This window comes from Tripterygium wilfordii, chromosome 23, assembly GCF_013401445.1.
Source record: "Tripterygium wilfordii isolate XIE 37 chromosome 23, ASM1340144v1, whole genome shotgun sequence".
NCBI lineage: Eukaryota > Viridiplantae > Streptophyta > Magnoliopsida > Celastrales > Celastraceae > Tripterygium > Tripterygium wilfordii.
This window is the reverse complement of record NC_052254.1, coordinates 10,522,855-10,547,633: the sequence shown is the minus strand read 5'-3', so window position 1 is coordinate 10,547,633 and position 24,779 is coordinate 10,522,855. Positions and strand designations below refer to the sequence as shown.

General features: G+C 36.7%; 3 protein-coding genes across 10 annotated transcripts; 2 read left to right on the top strand and 1 right to left on the bottom strand.

Moving 5' to 3' along the window:
• Nucleotides 1–288: 288 nt before the first annotated feature.
• LOC119993085 (K(+) efflux antiporter 4-like) lies at nucleotides 289–10,194 on the top strand. Of its 4 annotated transcripts, none has more exons than XM_038840004.1 (20): nucleotides 290–743; nucleotides 1,320–1,387; nucleotides 1,932–1,987; nucleotides 2,113–2,191; nucleotides 2,314–2,375; nucleotides 2,465–2,540; nucleotides 2,732–2,806; nucleotides 2,997–3,068; nucleotides 3,158–3,241; nucleotides 4,319–4,387; nucleotides 4,589–4,666; nucleotides 4,840–4,928; nucleotides 5,407–5,503; nucleotides 5,576–5,629; nucleotides 6,897–6,992; nucleotides 7,938–8,126; nucleotides 8,205–8,282; nucleotides 8,965–9,009; nucleotides 9,374–9,463; nucleotides 9,709–10,194. In XM_038840004.1, exons 1-20 carry the CDS (start codon nucleotides 509–511, stop codon nucleotides 9,712–9,714), a joined length of 1,698 nt encoding a protein of 565 aa, XP_038695932.1. In that variant the 5' UTR covers nucleotides 290–508; the 3' UTR covers nucleotides 9,715–10,194. The 4 variants fall into 4 exon arrangements, with proteins under 4 accessions (XP_038695933.1, XP_038695932.1, XP_038695930.1 ...); XM_038840002.1 differs by having other exon boundaries at nucleotides 9,586–10,194; XM_038840003.1 differs by having other exon boundaries at nucleotides 291–743; nucleotides 1,344–1,387; nucleotides 9,586–10,174.
• Nucleotides 10,195–10,457: 263 nt separating this feature from the next.
• Nucleotides 10,458–14,242, bottom strand: LOC119993092 (probable acyl-[acyl-carrier-protein]--UDP-N-acetylglucosamine O-acyltransferase, mitochondrial). Of its 5 annotated transcripts, none has more exons than XM_038840012.1 (11): nucleotides 13,945–14,242; nucleotides 13,779–13,876; nucleotides 13,556–13,680; nucleotides 13,357–13,465; nucleotides 12,820–12,912; nucleotides 12,619–12,735; nucleotides 12,433–12,516; nucleotides 12,023–12,127; nucleotides 11,052–11,138; nucleotides 10,793–10,900; nucleotides 10,458–10,733 (listed from the first exon to the last, which is right to left on the bottom strand). In XM_038840012.1, the coding sequence occupies exons 1-11, from the start codon at nucleotides 14,018–14,020 to the stop codon at nucleotides 10,632–10,634; spliced, it is 1,104 nt and encodes a 367-aa protein (XP_038695940.1). In that variant the 5' UTR covers nucleotides 14,021–14,242; the 3' UTR covers nucleotides 10,458–10,631. The 5 variants fall into 5 exon arrangements, with proteins under 5 accessions (XP_038695940.1, XP_038695941.1, XP_038695945.1 ...); XM_038840013.1 differs by having other exon boundaries at nucleotides 10,458–10,769; nucleotides 10,813–10,900; nucleotides 13,945–14,241; XM_038840017.1 differs by having other exon boundaries at nucleotides 10,643–10,769; nucleotides 10,813–10,934; nucleotides 13,945–14,236.
• Nucleotides 14,243–18,409: 4,167 nt separating this feature from the next.
• Nucleotides 18,410–21,295, top strand: LOC119993089 (protein EFFECTOR OF TRANSCRIPTION 2-like). The gene is made up of 3 exons (XM_038840010.1): nucleotides 18,410–18,551; nucleotides 18,981–19,349; nucleotides 20,023–21,295. The coding sequence occupies exons 1-3, from the start codon at nucleotides 18,447–18,449 to the stop codon at nucleotides 20,995–20,997; spliced, it is 1,449 nt and encodes a 482-aa protein (XP_038695938.1). The 5' UTR covers nucleotides 18,410–18,446; the 3' UTR covers nucleotides 20,998–21,295.
• Nucleotides 21,296–24,779: the final 3,484 nt, after the last annotated feature.

Genomic DNA, 24,779 nt, shown 5'->3' with positions numbered 1-24,779 from the left:
GACCACTAACCCACACCTATTCGAGTGTTCACGACACATTAATACGAATGTTTTGACTCGAACCTTAAATGAACGGGTATCCCGTTAGTCCTCAAACCATCGGACCAAACAAGCAGGGATTTTAAAGGGTACTGGGTCCAACATCTCTACCGTTGATCTTCGGTGGCAATGTGGCATATCATCAATATCGCCGTCAAATGTTTTGACCTTTCCCTAGACCATTGACTCTCTAGTGTCGCGGTTGCGACCATCCACGCATGTGTGAGTGTATTTAACGTCTTCGCACTGGACTTTCTGTGCAAACTCCACCTACTGCAGACTTTAATGCAACTCAATAGGGGCCGTTTTGTACTTTTCACTCAGAGCCTCCATTCGTAAGCAAACTACACAACTTTCCCTCTCGTTTTAGGCGACGGGAGAGGAAGGCGGTGGAGCGTAATCCAATACAACGACGTCTGGCTAATGTACGCCGTTGCCGTATCTTTCTTTCCCGCTATAATCCTCTGCAATGAAAATAACTCTCACACTGATCGTCCTTCGTTATCTTCTCTGTTTCCTTTCTCTCTCCACTCACTCTTTCCCTCTCGTCGCTGCCGACCAATCGGGCGCTGACTCGGTGGCGAGTGAGATTAATGGCACTGCCGATTCAAACACGACGGAATCGAGATCCAGGGAGGATAGCTTTGCTGGGATGCTCGATCGGGCTCTTGAGAAGGAGTTCCCGGAGAACGAACAGAATGAAGGTTCGTACTAGATCTGATTATTTTTTTTTATCACTTGGGTTTCTGCATTGTTCTTTTGGCTTGAGTTCAGGTCGTCTGGTTTTGCTAGGGTTTCTGAGTGTGACGAGCAGTTTAGTTAGTGAATTTGCACTGTGTGGAATTGTGCTCTATATTTTTGATAAATTTCTTTTTTTATTTTTCTGGAGTGGTTAATTGTGTTTTTTCATCACTTCTTATGAATAATTTATATTTCACTAGTAATTTCTTTTAATGAATTTTCTATCAATGGAAGTGTCGGTGAAACTTCTGAGTTGCTTTCCTATCCATGGAAGTGTCATTGGAAAGATATGCATTGCTTTGCTATCCAAGGAAGCGTCATTGGAAATTTCTGCAATGATCGCTGATAGAATATAGAAAAATACAAAAGAAATCGTAATGAACAGTTTTCTTACTTAATCTGTGGCAGAATTTCCTCATGTGGGTAGTATGAGTGGTTGCCTGAGTTTTATGCGTCCAAACTATGTAAATCTTGCTTCTAGGCATTTTGATATGTGATTCTAGCAACCTAATGGGACATGAATTGGGATTAAACCCCAGGCTTTTTTTCCCCTTTTCTTGCAGCAAATGATTCTGGGAGCTTCAATAATAGTGTTTCAGGACAGCAGGTTCGCTCATATTTCTTAACACTGTGTATATGTTCATCAATATACTTTAACCAACGGGATGGTATTTGTAGCTTTTACCAGTCACAGAATGTAAAATTTGGCCATCTTGCCATACTTTGCATGAATCATTTGGCATTTCTTGTTTTCTAGGAGCAAAAAATTTGATTATAGCACCAAGGGGGGATATTAATGGACATTTAGGCTAATAAAGTATAACATGGACAACCTCTGCCGAACATATTTTAAGTGTGGTCGCATTTATTAATTATTGGAGTTATCAGGATGACAGGATCAATTGCTAACAGCAATTCCAACTGTAGGCCCCATAGGACAAAAAGATAGCAAAATTGACTTTGGGAAAATTGGTTCGGATGGGGCAGACAAGAAAACTTTTGAGGTAGTTATGGTTGATGCAATGGACAATTGTCTGGATAACAAATAATTGGCTGGTTTAATTGTGTTCATTTGGTTAGTCCTTACCTTTTGTTTTTGTTTGAATTGCTCTTTCTATTTTATGGCTTAATGGAATATCTTGGTTTATCAGGCAGTCGAGGAAACTGTTGCCCGATTTGTTGCAAAGAATGACACTAAAGTGGAGAAGTATGCGCATGTCTTCTGAATGCTAGTTGAGATTTTAATTACTTATCATTATTTTAATTTATTGCTGCTGAAATTAATCCACCATGAATTGGATAACCTCTGACACATTTGTGAGCTTATACTAGATCATTTCAGTTTCATGATGTTTTCAATTTGGACAACGAGAATAGGGCAGAAGACACACCAACATTGATCGATCGAAAGGTATGCGGAACACATGATACTGGAAACTCCTATAAATTGTTGGCTTGCTAGTGTAAGTTTCCTTTGCATCAGACCAGCATGCTTGAAGATGATTAATTTATTCAATTTTTGGGAATATTCAGGATAATGTTTTTATCATTTCCAAGCCAAAGTCAAAGTATCCAGTGCTACAACTAGATCCAAGGTTTGCTTATTTTCTACCTGTTACATTTCAGCCTTTTCACTTGACATGTGTGATAGACTGATAGCATTACGTTACCCAATAAAATGCAGATTGATTTCGGATCTGGTAGTTGTTATTGTCTTCGCAACTTGTGGCGGAATTGCTTTTGCTTGTGCGGGACAACCGGTTAGACCAACACTTTTGCTCGACATATTATCCCTATGTGTTACCATTTGAAGAGAATAATTTCTTATTTTTTTACTTGAGTCTTTGTCTGTTGAGCATAGGGAGAGAAAGTTCATGGAAAATTAATAGCAATTTTTTCTATATATCAGTAAATGATTGCCTTCTATCAGTTCTATGCCTGAACTCTGCAGGTTATTACTGGATATCTGCTGGCTGGATCTGTTATTGGGCCTGGGGGATTGAGTTTTGTAAACGAATTGGTGCAAGTACGTTGCTTCTGTCTATAAGCTGGAATAGACATATGCATTGATGCTATTTGCTTGAGACAAAAAATGAATAACTTATGATTGAGGGATTTTAGTTTCTTTTCATCTCACCAAAATACATGTATCCCAAAACCCCAACCTTCAAAAACCACAAAGGAGTTTTTATCGTGTACTTGTCAAATTCATCCAGGTTGAAACGGTCGCTCAATTTGGTGTAATTTTTCTTCTATTTGCATTGGGCTTGGAGTTCTCCACAAAAAAGGTTTTCTCATTCATTACCCCTATTCCGGTTCTTCTGATTCTTTTTCTGTTAATATAGGTCTCATGCAATCTTTCTCTTCACAAGTGCAGCTTCGTGTTGTTCGAGCAGTTGCTGTTTTAGGTGGATTGCTGCAGATTTTCCTGTTCATGTGCTTGTGTGGCATAACAGCATCAGTATGTCTAGCATTATGGTGCTATGTTTTGATAGCATATTCGATAAGATGACTGTAGACCTGAAACACCAGAAATCAGTAGGTTGGAGATTCCAACCACACATCAGGATTTAGAAATCTTCTGATTGTAAGGAACTTGGTGAAACGGCACCCATGTTGGACGATAGCACTAGGACAAATTCATAACTTCTACTGTGGAAAAAAATATAGAAGTTTCAGTTTCTTAAATTCCAGAAGCATATCCACAATCTCAGAAGCTTAATATTTTGATCAACCTTTGAGATTCTATGCCCTCAAATGTCTTATATTCTTTTACCCCTCAAATTCTCCCAGAAATGGCTGGAGGAACAGTTGTGGTTATATGCTTTCTCCCATTAAACATTAAACATTGAGAAGAAAAATCATGCATATTGAGTTTTCATTTTTCCCAATTAGAAAGTACTCAAGTCAAACATATTTTTGCCCCTGGTACATAAGAAAGTTTTCCAAAAGGAGGAAAATTAAAGTTTTTACCACTGCAGCAAAAAACCTAAGCATTTGAAAATGACATGTACACTGTGGTCTGTCTTTGCTTCAAGCAGGCAAACTCTGCCATTGGATGCATGTAGATAACAACTGTGAAACTTCTGCTAATTTCCACTGATAATCATGGTAATTTGTCCTATTTAAATGCTTATAACCTGTAATTAAGAAAGACGAACATGTGGTCCAATGGTAGAGTTGTAGGGGTGCGATCTAGACATCACAGGTTCAATTCTTGGAAATAGACTCTCCATATATTATGTGGGGTAAGATCTACGGACATTTTGTCTATCCCCGACCCCGTCCACTTGGGGAGCCTTGTGCACAAGTGTTGTTTACCTTATAACCTGCAATAAGAATATTGCTCAACTGCTAAAGAAGGTTGTGGTTGAAGTGCAATTGGGCTATTGTACTTCCTCCAGTCTTGGCCAACTTCAAGAAATTTCACGCATGGAACCTAAAATTTACATAGCAATAGAAGTCATCAATTTCTTTCTTCTAAATTAGACTGGCCCAGTGATGAAGTTTTGATTTGAGCACGTGCATGCTTTTGCAGTTGTGTGGTGCTAAGCCTTCAGAGGGGATATTTGTTGGTGTTCTCCTGTCAATGTCTTCTACTGCTGTGGTAAAGCTCTCTATGTTTGGATTATTTGTTTGTATTGCATTAGGTTAATTATTGCTTAAATTTTTTTTACTTAAAAAATTACTTTTTATTTTTAAAAATTTACTTGTAATAACACCAGCATTTATGACCGTCTTTTATGAATTTGGATTCTAAAGAATTTGTCATTATATATGATGCCTGTTCTGTTCTCTTTGTCCTCAGGTGTTGAAATTTCTGATGGAAAGAAATAGTATAAATGCCCTTCATGGTCAGGTGACAATTGGTATCCTTATCCTGCAGGTATTTATTCTTCAGTTTTCCAACCTTTGCAATGTGAAGTGATACCCCTATTGCTGTTTTGGTATTTAAATGATCAGTTGTCAGATAAATACTAATAGCTCAAGTCAAAATATTTTCCCGCTTATGATTTTATCTTGTTATGCTTATAATTTTTGTCCTTTTCTGGCATCCAGGATTGTGCTGTGGGTTTGCTGTTTGCTTTGCTTCCTGTTCTCGGAGGCTCGTCTGGTGTTCTTCAAGGAGTAATATCCATGACTAAGTCGTGAGAATCTAAATGACTCCTCTCCTTGTATGAAGTGGTTGCGTATTATTCTTGAAGTGCACATGGCCTGATAGACAAAGGATACAGTAAATCAAATTCATTTTCCATGATTGATGCCAAAAAATTTTTCTTCAAGTAGCTACTTTACAATAGAACCTCTATCAGTCACCATGAGTCATTCCCGTGTTATGTTACCTTCACCAATCATGTCGTTTGACTAGTTTTGGTATGCTGGAACTGTTAATAAGTTATTTGCCGTTAGTTTGAGGGTATGAAAGTGCATAATCCTTGTTCAGCTTTTGAAGATTTATAGCAATATTGGATATCTCATGTGTTTGAAATTGATGCATAGCTACCTAGTTTACTTATTTACTAGAGTGGAAACCCATATTGGCTGTTGCCTACTGTGTGGGGCTAATGCACTATGGAGTTTCTCAATTATGTGCTCCTTTTCTCTTATGAAGTTTGTAATGTCCAGGTTGATGGTGCTTATGACATTTTTGGCCACTTTGACGATATTATCTCGCACGTGCATACCATGGTTTCTGAAGCTTATGATAAGCCTTTCATCACAGGTATAGATAGATTGTAGCTATGATATTCTAGTCTGTAGTACACTAATCCTAAGTGAAATTTCTTTTGTGCAGACTAATGAGCTATATCAATTGGCATCAGTGGCTTTCTGCTTGCTTGTTGCTTGGGTTAGCCTTATTTCCCAATATGTGGTGCCTTTATTGTACATTTCTTTCTATATTTATGCTCACAATCGTTGTGTACATTTTCATTGAGTTCGGCTTAGTTAAATCTGTAGTTTTCTGACAGTGAAAGGTCAACAAGTACATTTCACATATTCTACTCTCGTGTAGGGTAGATCTAACATGTGTGGACTTGGGACTGACCAATGGCACATATCCTTCTTTTGGACTGTAAAAGTTTATTTTGAGTGGCAGCAAGTAGGTGCCAAACTGAGTTACAAGAGTTGTCTATGGGAAATTCATCAATTATATTATGGAATATTTCTTCATCTACATTACCTTCTTCCATGCTGAAAACTCGTCATGTATGCAGACTTCCTTTGTGTTTTCCCCACAAAATATTCCACTCCCCTTTTTATTCCATACCTTTCCAATGGTCTACCACATGTATAAGGGATCTAAGAAATTGTTCTTTGTGCTCCAAAGTTGTGTCATGAAAAGTCACGAAACTCGCATAATATTTGCCGAGTTTCCCTGTCCAGAGAGCAATAGAATTAAAGATGACTTAGTCATAACTTTCTTCTCCTTGTTAGCAATACAAGGGACTCAGAATCAGTATACTTGGAACCCTAGACCTTAGACCCTAAGTTGACCTTTAAGGCTGGAGACTGCTTCAAAGCAAAGGTTTATGTATCTGTTTTTTGATGAATAAGGTTGATGTAACTTATGTGGACTGTTGTCACCCTAAAAGGTGATGAGATCATCAGTGAGGAGCAGGTGTGAGATTTTTATGGCTTCTTATTCCAATCATAAACACCCTTGCCCAATCGTCTTTTCTACCCCCTTAAGATCAGAGCGAGCAAGGGAGTGGGAGTTTAGCGCTGGTGACTGGCTCCTAATATGATAGGGAAGGGTTAGGGTTTCTTAAGGAATACACTGATTTATATACACGAGATGCTATGGAACGTACAAGTAAATCAATATAAGATATGATATAATCAAATCTCAGGTTGTCTGGACAAGTTTTAGTTATTTCTGCAGAAATTGGGCTAACAATTTTGTACTTGCCTGTGGGCTTGTCTGTCCAAGCATCCAAAAAACCTGTAAGGCAAACATTGAGCTAGGCAGGCCAAGAGACTCATAATCAGAATACTTGGCTGCCTTGTCATCCAAATGGCCAATATATTATCAACCCCCCGACTCAAGCATATACACATGTATGCTTGCATCCATTTATGAACGCATATAATATTAGATTATTGTTACATTTCAGTGTAGTGATAAGCTGGGTTTGAGCCTTGAACTTGGTTCCTTTGCTGCGGGAGTAATGATATCAACAACTGATTTTGCTCAGCATACCCTTGAACAAGTAAGACTTACATATCTTGTTCAGAAGTTATGCATGACCTGTTTTATTTTGTTGTTTTTACTCTTAGGTGCTTCAAGTTTTAGACTATCTCCATCTCTCGAGGTAGACTTTGTCTTACTGTTCCAAATGTGTTTTAACATACGAATATAAAGATATTAGAAATATTTCTTTTGTACTTACAATGAATACTATTTGAAAAGTAATATTCAACAGCCAACTTGGTCTCATTCATAAAAAAATGATGAAAATCTGTAGTATTAATTGAGAAATTACCAAATCATAATGCCCGATGAAGCAAAGTGAAAATATGAACTGTAAAATTCATAGAGTGAACTTTTCATTGTTTTTAGTCAACATTTGATGCATATTCATTAATGCTGAATGAAATAAACCTCAAAACTGATCAAAGGAACTTGAAGAAAAGGGGGGAAGAGAAAAAGGTAGAAAAGGATTAATTGTCTCATTGCAGAGATACGTAAATTGTTCTTCTTTGAAGTAGAAAAAAGAACATACTGACTTAACTTGATCGAGTTTCCAACAGCAGGTTAACTTTTATTCTCATCTACAGTCCATGAACTCTTAAAGCAAAAATGGTGTTATGAGCTTCATTATTTTATGTTTTCTGTCTTTTGGGCATTCATGATCAATGCATACGCTAGATTTATATATCATAGTGACCACTCTGACATGTTATATATCTGTAAGTTTAAAGGTATGTGGTTTTTTCATGTTTTTTTTATATGTTCATGAATCATGAATGCTGGATAATGTGTTCTGGACCTGATCATTTTGTTTCTTAGATTCCATTGAACTTTACTCTAGTGGATGGATAATCTGTGATAATGTGGTTGCCTTGCCTTATTGTACTTCAGTTTTATTATAATTTAGATTGTTATAAATGGAAAAAATATGTGGTTGTGCTTATCTGTGGTTTATTTCTTTTAGGTTGAGCCCATTCGAAACTTCTTTGCCGCTCTGTTTCTTGCCAGCATCGGGATGTTAATACATGTTCACTTTCTTTGGAATCATGTTGATATTTTACTAGCAGCTGTACTGTTGGTGATTGTGATAAAAACTATTGTGGTGGCCGCTGTTGTCAAGGGATTTCGATACAATAACAAAACCTCACTTCTTGTAAGAATCAACTGAATGACCTCAGTTTTGTTCTTTTCCTTGAACAGAAGGGCCTTGATATTTTGTTGTCATTTGTAGGTCGGAATGTCTTTGGCGCAGATTGGGGAATTCGCATTTGTTCTTCTTAGTCGTGCCTCTAATCTTCATTTAGTCGAGGTCAGTTGGTCGTTGTGCCCGTACTTTATAGCATGGCACACCTATCGTATTGTCAGTATGTGGTGTCCGCTATACATATTTAAACTATAAGCCACATTTATTGAACGTTTTGTCGTATTGTGTGCATACTAAAATTGTTCTAAGCTTTTGAATGCAGCTTCAGGTGTTTGATAAGGATGAAAATTAATAATGCAACCAATTTTTGATTTTGTTCAATTTTGAAAATATGTGAGCGCTGACCTAATTTTGCATATTAGTTGCATGTTTCCTTTTTGGGCTTGTTTTTTAACGGAATTTTAATTTGGGGAAAATTTGATGTCAATTTCAAATCCATCTCTCTCTCATCTGTAAATGAGCATTGTTATATATGTGTTTCAATTTGTACCGGCTTTGTGCTTTGACACTTGTACCAACTTTCTTGAGGCTATTAACTTAGCTTCTTTACAATTCTCTCTTTGCACCGCCTTGGTGCTCTAATATAATTTTTACTATTAAAAAAAGAAAATATTTGAGATAGGCATATGTTCTGCGTATCTGCATCAAAGAAATGTATCATTGTCTTAGCATGTGTGTATATATAGAGAGACCATTTAAGCTCTGGCATGTGATTTTGTACAGTGTGTCAACTCTTTCTTTGGTTGCTTGCCACAGAATGCGCTAAAGTTTCTTGTATCTGTTCCAGGGTAAATTGTATCTACTTCTTCTAGGCACAACGGCTCTCAGTCTGGTATGCAGATCATTTTGATATGCCTTCCTAGCCACGTGTAGTAATAGATTTGATCCTCCCATAAATTCAATAAAGTAAATATTTTTAAAGAACTGAATTAAAGATATTTTAAAATAATTATCTGGAATCTAAGCTGTGGAGAGTTGCAAGATGAGAGAAAACAAGTGTGGTACAGTTTAGTTAGGATTTCTATTTCTTGAAAGAAAAACACGAGTTATAATAGTCAAAATTGTTCCATTACAAGTTTATAAGTAGTCACTTTGAGTTTAGTTGGGAAATTGTCAGTTAACTGTGAGTTTGATCTAGTGTGCTGAATCAAGTTTATAGTGGGTGATGGAGCTATGCTAACAAAGCAATAGTGTAGGTTACTACTCCGTTGCTTTTCAAGCTGATACCTGCTGTTGTACATCTTGGGGTGCTCTTGCGATGGTTCCCTCCTGATAGTCCAATTGAGGTATTTATATCCTTTTGACTGCATAATTTGTGCCCTTATGCTACGCAAATGTTGCTAGTCTCAATTATGTCTTTGGCATCTTGAGTGTCGGCGGAATGCTGATCCATCATTGCTCCTCCTAGATTGGATACAAAGGAGATAACTTTCGCGCTGACAGTGCTAAATGTATTGCTTTGATGGTCCGTGATGATCACGACTCATGATAGTAAAACAAAGCATTAATAATCACAGATTTCAAATTTCAGCATTGACCTGCTGGGATGTTTACTCAAACAACAATGCTTTGAAATCCAGACAGCTTTGACAAGGTGAACAGTTACATGTGCACACAAAGGTGTTTATTCCTATATCACCTTCTCTGCATGCATTTCTTGGCGGAAGTTTATCTTTACGCCAACGGAGACAGAAATCGAGATACTGTTGAACCCCAATCCATATCCTAACACAATTTAACTTTCTGCTTCAGGTCATTGTATTACTCTCAGATCAGATGACCTGTTTTGTGTAAAATAAGGGTCCAATTTTGTAAATGCTAAATTTGTTTCTCGTAGATTTATTTTATTTTATTTATTTTTTCATTTGGTTGATATATATTCCTTTCTTTTTCATTTTGTAATAAGAGATCAAAAACGAACTAGAATGTACCAAATCTCCTCTCTCTTCATGAAACAGTCACAGAGAATATGTAAATGCTATTCTTTTTGCCGTTTATTATGATTGAATTGTGTCTTCGTTTGATGGTACTTTTGATACTAGAAAGTTAGGACTTTTATAATTTACATGTACAGTAAACTAAATGTTGTTTGTGCCAAATCGGATGCAATATTACATGCAATTTCGACATCAACAGAGATTGATTATTTCTTAACTGGTGTGGTCTGTAATCCTCCTTCCCCAGGAGATCCTAGTACAACAGAGAAGATATTTAGAAGAGCTACACTATTCGATTTCGGCAATGTCTTGATAATTAAAACTTCTTAACACAGCAAATTTTAGGCATTTCCTGTCTAATTTTACCTTTGCATAGCTGTCGCAAATTAAAGCTTGGGAAAATTTTTATATCAAAATTAGTCTACAATAGCTGGAAATCAGAATGGCTGTCAATAAGACTCTGCAAAGAGAAAGGCGAAGAGCGGTCACATAATTGCTTGCAACCACAGCACCAGCATCATATTTGGTAACTTGAACATTGCAATAACCTCAAATGTAGAACATGCTCACATGACATGAGCCAATGACAAAATGCAAGATCAAAAGCGTAGAGTGGGATTTCCACAACAGAGATTTCCACAACAGAGTAGATTACCATCAGGAACTGTAGAGTGGGATTTCCACAACAGAGTAGATACCATCAGGAACTGCTCCATCGTCTAGAGTTGCATATTCCACGACGACTTTCAGCAAAAGAGCCACGAAGAGACTGCACCATCCAACATACTGCGGGTACACAATTCAATTCTTCATCGTGTTCCTGTAAAATTGGGATAGAATGATTCTAGTGAACTTTTTAAGAATTAAGAAATGAAGTGTGTAGGTTCTTGTATCCAATCTTGTATGAGAGTGAGAGAGAGAGAGAGAGAGCACGAACCACTTTCGCAAGACATTCTTCAAAACTCAAAGAATCCGAATCAACACTCACAAATATCTTTCTGTAAGCTGTTCTCAGACTTCTGATCTACATTCTCATCCAAAAAATACATCTCTTTCAGAATATGATCAAATATCCAAAACTAAAACAGTGTAATGTATCAAAAATACAAGAAAACGGCACATTTTGGTTATGAAGAAAATAATAAATTCATGTAACAACAGAAAATAAACTTAAAGAAAGCACCTTCATACGTTTCACTACTAGCAACCTAATGCATGTTGATTCCGATTGAACATGCTACATCCCAATCAACTCATGCACTTTTGACATGCCAAATGGTTAAATTTATTCACAGTCACGGACCAACACAATCCAAAGGTAGGCACCACATCCCCAGCCTAATAGGGTGATATTTGCTCTGTTCCATTTAGCTCATTCTCACCAATTTGCTCTTCTATGTAGGTCCAATAGGTGTGCTAAAGACCCACAACCTCCACTCAATGCAGTCTAAAGCATTACAATTTACAGCTCATTACAACCCCCACTTTCTAGGTTTCTATCCTTTCAAAATCTTAATGCCATTCAGTCAATATAGAGTTTTTCTGGTAGGCTCCATTATGTCTGCATGAGAGAAATGGCATATTGAAACACTTGAGTTCTGAGGCAATGACTTCGGGGATGAATATACTTGATGCACAAAAGGCAGCATCTTAAAATGGGCAGCCTATGCCTATCAAAACTTGAGAGACGTTCAGCAAATGACTGTATAAGCCCTCTTTCTTTATGACGACTTCCATGGGCATGGATAAAACCATCTCACTATTTGTTCCCGGTAGACCATAGCAGCATCTAATTCGTCATAGTAAATGATGGAAAATCATAATGTAAAATAATTAAAAAATTACATCATGATTTGGCAACCAACCAATATATTTAATAAAGCAAATGAAATAAAAACAAGTGCCAACCTCAGCAACAGAAAATCCTCGACGACGAAGACCCTCCAAATTCAAACCACGAAGCTCAGCTCTTTCTCCAGACACCATCACATACATTGGGACGTCTTGTGAAACCTTGAGCAAAAGGCATTAGTAAATAATATTTGAACAACCAGATAGACAAACTTTCGATATTACTTTGTTTAACAGAATTGGAAGGTTATGTAAAAAGGATGCTCTTATTGAGTATTATGCTCGATGGAACAAACCAGCATTACCAACAGAAGATGGTATATCAGAAACTGATAAGAATTCTAACAATTTATTCTATCTTGCCAATGCTTCACGTTGGTTTAAAAACAAGCATTCATGATATTTGTTGTAAAATAAGTTGAATGTACAGATAACAATTCAGGATAACAAATAGAGAAAGAGCCTACCACAGAACCCCCGCCAATGAAAGAAAAAGAACCAATATGGCAGAATTGATGAACAACAATGGCTCCTGCGGTGTGAGTATAGTCCTAAAGTTGCAGCTTGAATCAACTTCCAATCGGAGACAACAAAACATACTTTTTGTAGCACGATGTAAAAATATATCAAATTTTTGTTATAACAAGACTTACTCCCACAATAACATGCCCAGCTAGAAGAGTATTATTAGCAAATATGTTATTGTTTCCAATTTTGCAATCATGAGCAATATGACTCGAACCCATAATAAGATTGTCATCACCGATCACCTGAATATAAGGCTGTTGTTAGAAGAATATGAACTAAATTCACAAGTGTAACAAAGAGAGGTTTTAGATATGCCGCTTCAATACCGTCTTATCAGCTGGCTTTGACGATCGGTGAATCGATGCATGTTCTCTGATGTCATTGTTATCCCCAATGTTAAGAAAACATTCATCTCCTGGCTAAGACCAAAGCAAAGCACAAAACAAGATAAACGTCACGCCCATATATACAGAGGAGTCCTATGTTTGGTGAAATTTAACTTTACAACAAAAGCTGCTAAAAATAAGCAAGAGGATTCAAGATATCCTATAAAGAGATATAAATTTAAAGACCATGATCTTGATGGTGCAAGTACACAAAATTGCGGTGAAGATTGATAATCTACCAAAATGATGTCAAGATCAGCAAGTTTTAGCCATTAAAAATGGGAGAATCAAGTGGAGAATATGGATACTGAAACCTAGCTTCAAAATTTGTGGGACAATACACTTTACGCAACAAATCCCCATTGCAAAGCATTTCAGCCTCGCTAATGATTCATTGCAATTACTTGTAGTCCAAGTTTTCAAAACCAAAACTGCTTAAAATAGATTATTTAGCAACAATGAAATCAGGCAATCAACCTTGTATTTCAAGTCTTGACATTTAACACCAACCACAGCATGATGACCAATAACATTATTGCATCCTATCACAGTACTCCCAGGAAGATCATCACCAACCACAGCACCACTGCCTGACAAAAATAAAGGACTCACATTGGACAACAGAGAACAAGCACTTTCAAAATCTAAGATCATAACAAAAAGTGAAGATAGATACGTCATTAAAACGCAGCGCTCCCCGAGCTTTGTATCTCCAAATATATGGCTCGATGGATATAACTTACAACCATTGCCAATCGTGGCAGAGGAGCCAACGGTACAAAACGGACCAACCGAGACACCCTGCACAGTCAATAAGACTTGAACTAACTCCGGAACCAGAAAATTAAAGACGATTTCGAGCAAACACTGAAGTTCACAATTGAAGAGAAGAGAGAGACCTGGCCGATAATGGCGTCCGGATGGACAACTGCAGTTGGATGAATGAAGCTAGGGCTTGGCTCCGGCGAGGCCTCCGCTTTCCTCTCGTTCGAGGCATCTGCGCACATTCGGTTGCATTAATAACAATTAACAACTTAAAACAGGGAGAAAGAGAGAGAGTTGTACATGCTAGAGTGCGTTGAAGGAAGCGTGAAGTGAGAGCAGAGCGTAATGGGTGCTGAATTTTGAAAAGACTATTCATTTCGCATCCCGAACAATCGAGAGCGAGAGGGAGAGAGATTAATAGACTGCTTCTTCGTATGCTTCAGACGCTGCTTCCTCTTTTGTCGCTTCAGAGTACAAATCTTCGTAAACGAAATTTCTTCTTGTCGTATATGAGAAAGGAGGAGACTTTCAATTGATTTTCAATTTTGTTTGAATTATTAACCAAACAAAGAAGCACACGCCATGATCAAATACTCGAGGTTCTGGTTTTCAGAGCAGATTCAAAGCAAGCAGAATCCAGAATGATTGGGCCGAGTAAATGTAGAAATGGGCCGCTTCCAGATCCATATCTGGTGGTCATAATGGACCTTGATTTTGAGCTAGGCCTGGCCTACCTACTTTTCTTTTCTTTTCTTTTCATGCAGTTGCCATAAAATAATTTTTTAAAAAATAAATTCGTTGCTTCTGAAATTTCTGCTGATTTTTTGTTTGTTATAAATTTCTCTGACTTTTGCGTGTTTGATATCTTTTTGATCGTAAAAACAAAGGGTCAGTGTGTTACGGGCTGATGAAGCATAATAGAGGCTTGTGTTTTTTTAATTCTTGGTCGATGACTATGCATTCATGGGAATTAGGTATTGCATCTAATCTAGGTTTCATCAGATTTTTAAGTTTCTACTGATTCATCACTTGTTCGAGAGACCGTTAAAGGATGGTTTGATTGGAATATGGGTTGATTACGTCAAAAGATTAGGATGAAAGAACAATTGTAAAACTTGAACACTTTAATAGAAGACTTCCCCGCCCGTCCAGACAGATGTCTTTTGTTTGCTCCATTGTATGCTATTCACGTCAAACCGTCCTGACTGCTACTTAGCCCGTCCTAACGGATTACTCCTGTCCATATTTCTTTATCTTTTAAAGCCCAGATTTTTTTGATCAAAACTCAACACTAACCCTTACCAGTTACCACATTAGGGTATATAGGTAAGTTGGGCTTTATGCCATTGTTTGCTCCTCCCACACCATCTTCACTCTCACGTGTATTTACTCTACAACTCCTATTATTGTATAGATGCATGGCACAAATCCTACGCTCAAAACCCTTCATCATGGTCTTGAACACATTTTTCAACCCCTACATTAAGATATAAATAATGAAGATATCGGTGATTCTTGAAAGAACATAAAACTATATGCAATGTATAATTAAATGTAACATGGGTACCTTTTGCTAGTAAAAGATGAATGTACATTCTCTATTCATCCCAAAATCATCCATGAGATGACCCAAAAACCATGACCAATTGTCATCATTTTCAACCAATACAATTGTCCATGCAATTGGATAAATATGACCATTTCCATCCTATCCAATGGTTGTCAGAAGCTGTCCTTTATAGCAACCTTTCAAGAAACACCATCCAACCGTATTAGAGGCCGACAACATTCCAAAAAAAACTCATTTTCAATGCATCCAAGCACACATATATTCTCTTACATTGAGGAGAACTATTCTCAATTACCCTATTCACATGCACTATACATGTGCTGCCCACATTCTTATCTCTGCACAATAGTCTCTTAATTTTGCATATTGTTCTCTGACTAATCCTTAATCATATTTTTAGCATTCTTCTTGGCTCTATAGGCTAGGGATAGTATTGTAATATCAAGTTAGAGAAAATCTCTAACCCAACGTATCAGGTCTGGAAGTTTTATTTCTGGATCAAGTCGAATCTTATCAAATATTCTAAGTGCCAACCACTATGTTGAAATCTATTTGTTGACAAACAATCTAGTACAATTGTACATCAGATGACATCTAAGTTTATCATTGTGCACATATCTGAGCTGAATTCCTCCATCTACAGCATAATATTTCGTTGTAATATTGAATTCTTTCAGATCGCTAAATTGCATTCCTAACTCCAGTCTAACATTTTTTATATTCAATTCTAGAATATGAATAGGTATTTAGGCACTCCCCTGATAGTATGATCTATTTCACTATCATATGAGTCCATGGGAATGTGATGATCAAGATCCTCTAACTGATCAGTCCATAATGATTCAAGAACCGTGAACCAGAATCACTATCAAAAGCATCCTTCACAACTACTTCATGAAACTCTTATTCTTGCTGATCAACGTTATGTATAGACTTATGCTGATCATCCACCACAATTACATTAGGTAGCTCCTCTTCTTGATGATCGTTATATGAATCATGCTCTAAATCATCATCTTAATCATGCTTTGAATCAATCAACATGTACATTGTCTTCATCCTTTGTAAATTCAATCATTCCAAGAACATCATGATCATTCCTTAGAGGTCTCAAATCATCCTCAATACTTTTGTGTTGTTGGGCATCAAGAAGTAGAAGTTTTTCATACTACTATATCCTACCTCTCTCAAACATCTCAATATTTTGATCAAATTATTAATTAGTATTTTAATTCCATGCTTTAATGTAATTATCCATTTACTTATTATTGTTATTCAAACAACGAAAATTAATAACATTTATATAATAAACAACAATAATTAACTTAACTAATTTTATTATATTATCACCATTACGAACCTACAAAAATGTTTCAAAAATTAACAATTTTCTTTCCCATTACCCATAGTTTTTGATAGACATCGTCTCACTGCAAAAGGCTTACAGATGTAAGGGACTGAGCAAACAATCTTGCCCTTCACAATAGGAAGCTCTTTGATCCTTTTGGGGAGAGAGCAATCAACTGGATCAATCAATTGTATTTTGCGCACCTTCTTAGATTTTTCATAATTTTCTATCAGTTTCCTCTTCATAGCCTCCACTCTTGTCTCATAAGAACTTTAAATCTTGGTTTTGCTGTAGTCCCATTGTGTCAAACTAACAACTTGTTTGTACACAGATTCAAGACACATGTAACTCTTTACCTTTGTTGTAAGATTATTGTTTCCGCATATTGATTCCAAATTTTTTGGAGTTAGAAATAAATGAGAGTAATAGATGTAATTAAGAGTACGAGAGATTATGAAAAAATGGTGGAGTAGAAACTCCTATTTTTAGAGAAAATGAGGGTAATAATCACGGATGAAATAATCCCAAAAACTAGTCGTTATATAGTTGTAATAATGGGTATTTTGGTCTTTTCCATTAGTGTTTTAAATATTTAATAGACAATTACATATCCCAAAACTAGCCATTTATAGTTGTTAATATAAGTATTTTGGACTTTACAAAAAATTTTGAAATTTGAATATGGGGTCTGGCTAACCGCCTAGGCCTTTCGCGGGCTGAGCCTCCTATTTATGTATTTGCAGCTGATCTACCCTGACCCGTGACCTAAGACGAACAAGCCTGCCCGGCCCACCAAGGCAGTGAGCCGCCATGTGAGCCATGCTAGGCTAGCCCACATTACATCTCTACGTGGTTTTCCCACGCAAGACTCTGGGCCCGTTTGGTAAAGCTTTTTTACCAACTTTTTTACTAGCATGTAGCCTAAATGCTACTCACCTGCCAAACAACAATTTTCCGGCGTCAATTCCTAGACACTTTTGCTAGCATTTTATTGTCAAATGGAAAAGCTACCTTGAAGGACCATTTTACTAGCATTTTGATTTATTTTCCCATATTGTCCCTATTATTTTAGTGTTATCTCCATATTATCCCTAAATAGTCATTCTCTCTTCATATTTTAATAAAGATAATTAATTAAAATGTTTATAAAACATTAATTTATAAAAAATTAATTAATTATCTTTATTTAGAAATTATTAATTATTAATTTTTTACATTTATATGCATTTATTACAATTTAAATGCTTAATACCCTAACCCTGAGCTTATTAAATAAATTAAATTAAATTAAATTGATTAATTGATAATTTATTATCATCTTTAATTAATTTAAATTCATTATATTAATTTTATGAATTAATTTGTATGTTTAGATACAGCGTTTACAAGTAAAACGTATGCTACCCCTGCACGTAATTTATCCAATATGCTACACAGCACAAATGTTAACAGTAAAAGTTCAACCAAACACCTACACAGCATTCAAGCAGCATATCTGCTACTAAAATTGTCCAGCATTTCTACTACCACCATTTCTGCTACCATATCTACTACTTTACAAATGCTCTACCAAACTAGCCCTCTGACTGTCAAGCGTCACTTTCCGGTGACATGTCGTGAGAAGGATTTCATTAGTGAATGATCGGGTTGAGAAATTTTTCCGATCAATTTAAAAACTCGGTAACTAAATTAAAACGAGTCATATTTTTTGATGACTATAATAGATATTCACTCTAATCTAAATAAATAAAAAAAAGAGAGTAAGAAATAAAAGAAAAACTGTTGAGGGCAATTTGGTCATTTAGATAGTTGGTAAGGCTCTCCAATTAAAGGCAGAAATAAGTCAATAACGGTCGGAAAGTATTAGATCGGGCTTAGCAGCGAATGGGAGCGAGAGAACTGCCGTTGCCCGTTGATGCTTGCAGGTCGAGGTTGAAGAGAGAAGAATGTAAGCGTACCAAACACGACGACGTATTCTCCCGATGGAAGGTTCTTGATTTCTGTGCTCCACTTTTTCCCTCAACACTCGAAGGATCAATTAGAATCTTGTTGTCTCTCTTTAGATTATCTGCCCAATTTTTCTCTTTTCGTTATTGTTGATATTATAAGTAGCCTAATTTTTCCAATTTTTGTGTTTGAAGTATTTTAACGAACAAATCCCTGCTGCGGCCGTGGTGCTATCAATTTTACTGTATTGTACATATTTTAAGCGTAATTGTACTATGCAACTGTGTTGTTTTAGTATCATATCGTAGTGGGTAGCTGTAAAATGCGTTAAAAGTGCGGCAAAGGTTGCCGTCTGAATCTTGATTTTGAAAGCTTGTAGCAATTTTTTTAAACTGAGTCATGAACTTGGCTCTCAATAACTATTGATTATTTCATTTTTGGGTAGTAGGTCTTATGTGCATCCATTTTCAGGTTCTTATTGGATCTTCTGATTGGGAAGACTATTTACTGGGTAAGGAAGGAGCGGCAAGATACAGGGTTCATAACCTTCCTGCCAGTACATACCCAGGTGTTTATGAGCTTGGCATAGCGGTGTCACGAACTGGGCTAGGGCGTGAGGCTGGAAAACATGACCCAGGCAACATAGTGGTGGTTTACCTTGGGCAAGCTGATAATGTCAGGACACGACTGCAGCGCTATGGTCGTTCAGGTGCTCATTTGGGACACGGCAACCCAATGGCTTGGGCAAGTGACTGCAAAACTGCCTCTCTTCAGAAGGGACCCGGAGTTTTCGAGGAGGTGTTTTCTAGAGGTCATTCCATCGTGTTTAGATGGGCTCCTGTAAGTTAATGTTTTTCAAACTTAAAGAAGCAGCAACTTTCCTTTATTATATATATAAAATACTCATTCCGTCAGGCAAATAGGCAATCCAAATTGGCAAATTCTACTATGTAACTTGCCTTGTGCATGTGTTTAATCTGTCCTAGTCGAGGCAAGTTGTAATTTGGATTCAACATTTACCGAAGGCTTGTCACTGGCTAAGGGGCTCATCCTTTGGATGCCCTCTTCAGACTTACAACACATATCTGCATAAATAAATGGATTGGACGAAATTAGTCAAAAAATAATAATTAATGCTGATGGTTGAAAATAAAGTTGGAGCTTATCCTCAGCTTTGCCAGTTGCACTAAAAGGCAGAGGCTGTGGTTCCCTTATTGTTTTGCATAGCATGCGTTTAAGTCTGATGGAATATCTTATGTCTTTTTATGAAGTCAAAACGCTCTGATTTAGTCGGTTGTTTGAAAACGACATAGAAATATGCTCACTTCCATGCATTTACAAGTGTTCTACTAAATAAACACGTTCATCTGGGGGAAAAATGCTTGACTGGTTGATAAACTTTGGACTTGTTGCCATTATAAATGCTGGTATATGTGGATGGAATTAGGTTTGCTTGCAATTTCATATTTCGGTTTTGATGTCTTTAATTTTTCCTTTGAATGATGTTAAGCAGATAAAAAGCAAAGCTGATGCTCTAAGAACAGAAGCCCAGCTTCTCGACACATTTGATTATGCATGGAACAAAGGCTGTAACGGTGACCGTCGCCCTTATGACATTCTCAGGAAACTTGAAAAAGTTACATCGGGAGCTGCTCAATTTTCTACTATTTTTAGGAAGCTCTTGCCTTTCAGTCAGAAACAAGTGGGCATCAAAATCGAAGCAACCAAACTGATTTCATCAGAAAAAATATCCAACGGTGATGCTAACAATAGGACCTATCCCTTCTTTTCTCAAGTTTTCAAAGTCAGCAGGTCACAGCCTAGGTTAGTTTTTGATAGACCTTGTGCTGATGACAAAAACACTAGAACATGTGGAGTGGCCTTCAGTGATGGTTCTGTTTGTACAAGGCCGCCAGTTGAAGGACGAAAGAGGTGCCCCGAACACAAAGGAAAGAAGATTAGTAGCTCTGGCATAAAGTTGAATATAGAAGTGAAACCACAAGCAGAATCAGAATTCAGTATGCCTAGTGAAGGAGAACTTGACAGTAACGGCAAGCAGTTTTTGGGGTTTGAACCAACAAAGTTTCCACTCGTTGTAGACCTCCCTATTAGAAAGGTCTTCACTCCTACATGTGGATTTTCCCCTGAAGATGGTTCTCCTTGTCGAAGACCCCCAGTTCAAGGTAGAAAAAGATGTGATGAGCATAAAGGGAAGAGGGTCTACGAATCCAACAATAAGAAAATGCCAGAGAGAACCTCACATTACTCGGCTTTGGACTCTGATACATTATCTGAGATGCAAACTCCAGTCTCATCAGCAAAGAATGCAGTCCTCAAGAGCTATGACGCCACATGTGGGGTGACTTTCGGTGATGGATCTTTCTGTTCAAGACCACCTGTTAAAGGAAGAAAGAGGTGTGAAGAACATAAAGGACTGAGGATTAATGGGATCATATCAAAGTTAGTTTCAGAGAATAAGATTAGATAACTTATTTATGGATTCAAAACTCGGTTATTGTGATCGTTGGTCATATATAACAAATGGTTTGGCAGTAACATGCAACAGAGAAGGTTTATGGTTAACTCTTGGCTTTGAAACACAAACTGTAAGCTACAGCAAATGGAGGGATAGAGTAAAGAGTCACCACATCCTCCTCCGAGAAGAAAATTTAGAGATTTTAAGACTAAATTTATCATTTTGTTGTTGTACAATTAAATTATTCTCTATCTTTCTCTTTGTGGCCACTGACCACACTTCTTATTTATACCAATTGATTGTTGTAGTCCGCATTCACTGTTATTTGCTTCTCTCTTGAGTCCCCATTCATGTTTGTTTTTGGCACTTAGATCTCTTTCTCTCTATTGAACTTACTACTGGAAATCCATAGTATAGGCTGCTAGTTATCCAATACTTAATGTGGAATTGATTGTTGGGTCAGGTCGGGGTCGGTTGGTCCTGAATAAACCTGACAAATTCAAGATGCCACATTGGGATGGCGGAGGTTTGCTGTCAAAAAGTTACTCGTGGCACAACTCTTTTTATGTAGTTTTTTCAAATGATAGTACTACATATCCCAACAAATGTTGTCTCAAAAGTATTCAAATCTATGTGACATTGACACATCACTATGTGACATGAAAAGTATGTCATTTGCTATTTTTTTTAGACAAAATATCCTTCTTTTTTTATCTAATTTCTTTTCCTACCTATACTGACATCATCTAATGACATCACTGTTTTTTACTTTTTATTTTCTTAAACAAAAATTTAAAATGTTTTATCTCTCAAAATACATGTTCGATTTCAGAAAAAATTACATATTCGGAATCAACATTTAAAACTCTTTCCAACAAGATTTATTGTCGATATGTTTTATCGAATCGTTCTTAATTACATTGTTTTAAGAAACAATGTAATTAAAATCTGAAACACTTGAAAAACAATGTAAAAAAAATCTGGAAACTTAAAAACAATGTAATAAATCTGGAATACTAAAAAAAATGGAATTACATTGTCTTTTAAAAAGTAATAGAAATTATTAAAAGATTGATATTAATCCTTAAAAAATGAAATTTAAACTAACTTATTTCTATATTCTTACTAAATTACTTTGTTTTTGAAAACAGTGTAATTACATGTATAACAAGAGAAATCTCATTATTTATTTTAAAAACATTGAAATTTGATAGTTTAACACATATATTATTGACAAATAATTAGAGTCGTGTCAGTAGATCAATTGTATTATATAATCTACATTCCTTTTGTAATTACATTATTTTAAAAACAATGGAATAATCTTGATATAAGTAGAATCAGATTCACATTTGATATAAAAAGAATCTATAGTACTCCGAATAACAATGTAATAATAGCTATGTATGGTAAAGTCTTCCTAAGAATTCACAAACGCCATTTATGGTAAACCAGCTACATATAGCTTATCAACATAGGCTTAGCACATCGTAGACGCCACAAAATTGAGTTTAAAAAATAGCCCAAAAATGTGATTGCAATTTGTACCAATTTGGATCGTCGACTAAAGTGAAAATGATGAAAAAAAGAGCCTCTGAGCCACTTTGACTAAAGTGCGGATTGGAAGTGCAGAAATGGCTCCCTCCTTGGTAGTTGTAATGGCACCAAATCAATTTGCAAATTTGAGTACTTCCCGCAGCCTTGCTTTGTTCTGAAATCTTGCGGAGTTCCTCTAGAGGAATCAAGGATTCCGAGGGCCGCAGACAAGGTGAAAAGGGAAGAGGTGGGTTGCTTGTGGTCTGCTCCGACTCCGAGGAAAGAAATTGGTAAGCCCAATCAAGAGGCAGGGTAGGCGACTTCGATAGCCGACTTTGGGTTCCCACTGAAGCACAACGTGGTTTGTTTGGTGGTATCGGCACTAGCCCAAAATAACAAAGCGAAACCAGGCGATGAAGGCGAATTTGGACTCGACGACGGATTTGTGGATGCCATTTTTTGAGGGAGGGGAGGAGAGGAGAGAGAAAGAAAGCCAAACGAGGAGGGGTGGCAGGGGTCTGCTGTAGTTTTTACTACAGCAGACCCCGTTGTAGATGTTTTGGATGACAAAATTTTTTTATTTTATTTTGAAAAAATTATAAATGTGTAGTTTATGATCTAACGAACCCAAAGGTATATTTTTTGTTTGAAACAAAAATCAAATTCATCTTGATCCAGACACCAAATGTTTTGAGTTTATATCCGACGTTCATGTAGCATATGATTTTTGTTTTGAACAAAATTTATATCGTTGGATTCGTTAGACCATAAACTACACATCTATAATTTTTTCAAAATAAAATAAAAAATTTTTTTGTCTTAAATTACTATTATAGCGGGGCCTGCTGTAATTTTATTACAGCAGAGCCCCGACACCCAACGAGGAGGGGGAGAGAAGGATAGTGAGATGAGGAAGGAAAGTATTAGGGTTGAAAGGGCATGTGGGTCATTCAAGAAGAGAGAGAAAAAAAATTAATTCATGCTATGTTGGCATGCTTACATAAGCTTGACACAGATTGGGAAGGTGTTGGGACACTATTTTATTGGGATACATATCATTTTCGTTTTTTAAAAAATAATGAATGTGTATTGGCCAAACATTAACTTCACACTTGTCGGTCATATCAGTTAGTTGATAATGTTAAAATGGCTAGCTCTTAACTATCTTCATAATATTTTTTTAAAAAAAAGTTATAAATATATTTTGATTGGGTTTACGAGTCCAATGATATAATTTATCTGAATCAAAGATTTATTGAATATGAAAAATTATAAACTCAAATCATTAGCCTATATCCCTATATCATTTGTACTCTCGTAAATCCGATCACAATACATTCATAATTTATTTTTGTAAACAAAAATTCTAATATGAAATTAAAGTATTAAACTCTAGTCGGTCTGATGTAGTTTACTGTTGGCGTTAAAGCTCACCAGCCGACATTCCTAGACTAGCAAAATGGTCGTATGATGAGAGGTTTTATCGAGAGCATAGTAGTATTATAGCAAAGGGGATCGATCCTAGCATTCCTATATCAACGAAATCTCGTATGATAACGAGGTTTTATCAAGAGCAGAGGTGTGTTAGAGCAAAGATGGATGTCATTTTGCTACTTTAGGAATGTCAACCGGTGAGCTCATGTACCTGTCAGCAACAATTTTTTGCTTATCCAAGTTGAAAGATTTTGGACCTGGAAAAACTCTTCTAGCTAATAAAAAGAGACAACAAAATATCAGAGTTGTGTTCAATAGTGTAAAATTGTCATAAACTAGCTTCAGAGGCACATTCTAGCTATTCAAGCACATCAATGGCGTGGCCAGCTCTAAACTCGGGCAGCCAACCCAACCCGCTTTATGCTGGCGATAATTTAGACTAGGTCATAGCACGTGCGGGGAGAACCTCCCATGGAAATTGGCCCATCAAGGAAATAACGCCCCAACCCGCTCTATGCTGGAGACAATTTAGACCGGGCCGGGCCAAATCCCGTGCTAGGAGAACCTTAGGATAATGTGAAGTTACCACATTCAACTCCACCATCCCAACCAAAACTTCTTTTTTTATACCCAAACATAGTCCCTTACGCCCTTGCGCTCTTTTACTTTTAGATTAAAACCACCAATCTTCAAATCATTGAATCCATCTTCAGGAAGGCCATACTGCCCGGGCACCAACTGTGCCCGATGAACAACAGCTTTTTCAAAGCACAAGGTTGTTGTACTTGTCAAAGTCATTGAACCTCTACCCGCAACATAAAGAA

Coding starts and splice junctions, on each gene's coding strand:
- LOC119993085 (XM_038840002.1), top strand. CDS start 509: ATGAAAATAACTCTCACACTGATCGTCCTTCGTTATCTTCTCTGTTTC. Junction 1,988..2,112: donor AATGACACTAAAGTGGAGAA/GTATGCGCATGT, acceptor AGCTTATACTAG/ATCATTTCAGTTTCATGATG. Junction 2,376..2,464: donor GTGCTACAACTAGATCCAAG/GTTTGCTTATTT, acceptor AATAAAATGCAG/ATTGATTTCGGATCTGGTAG.
- LOC119993092 (XM_038840012.1), bottom strand. CDS start 14,020: ATGAATAGTCTTTTCAAAATTCAGCACCCATTACGCTCTGCTCTCACT. Junction 13,877..13,944: donor CCTTCAACGCACTCTAGCAT/GTACAACTCTCT, acceptor GAATGTGCGCAG/ATGCCTCGAACGAGAGGAAA. Junction 13,466..13,555: donor GAGCGCTGCGTTTTAATGAC/GTATCTATCTTC, acceptor TTTGTCAGGCAG/TGGTGCTGTGGTTGGTGATG.
- LOC119993089 (XM_038840010.1), top strand. CDS start 18,447: ATGGGAGCGAGAGAACTGCCGTTGCCCGTTGATGCTTGCAGGTCGAGG. Junction 18,552..18,980: donor ACGTATTCTCCCGATGGAAG/GTTCTTGATTTC, acceptor ATCCATTTTCAG/GTTCTTATTGGATCTTCTGA. Junction 19,350..20,022: donor TCGTGTTTAGATGGGCTCCT/GTAAGTTAATGT, acceptor GATGTTAAGCAG/ATAAAAAGCAAAGCTGATGC.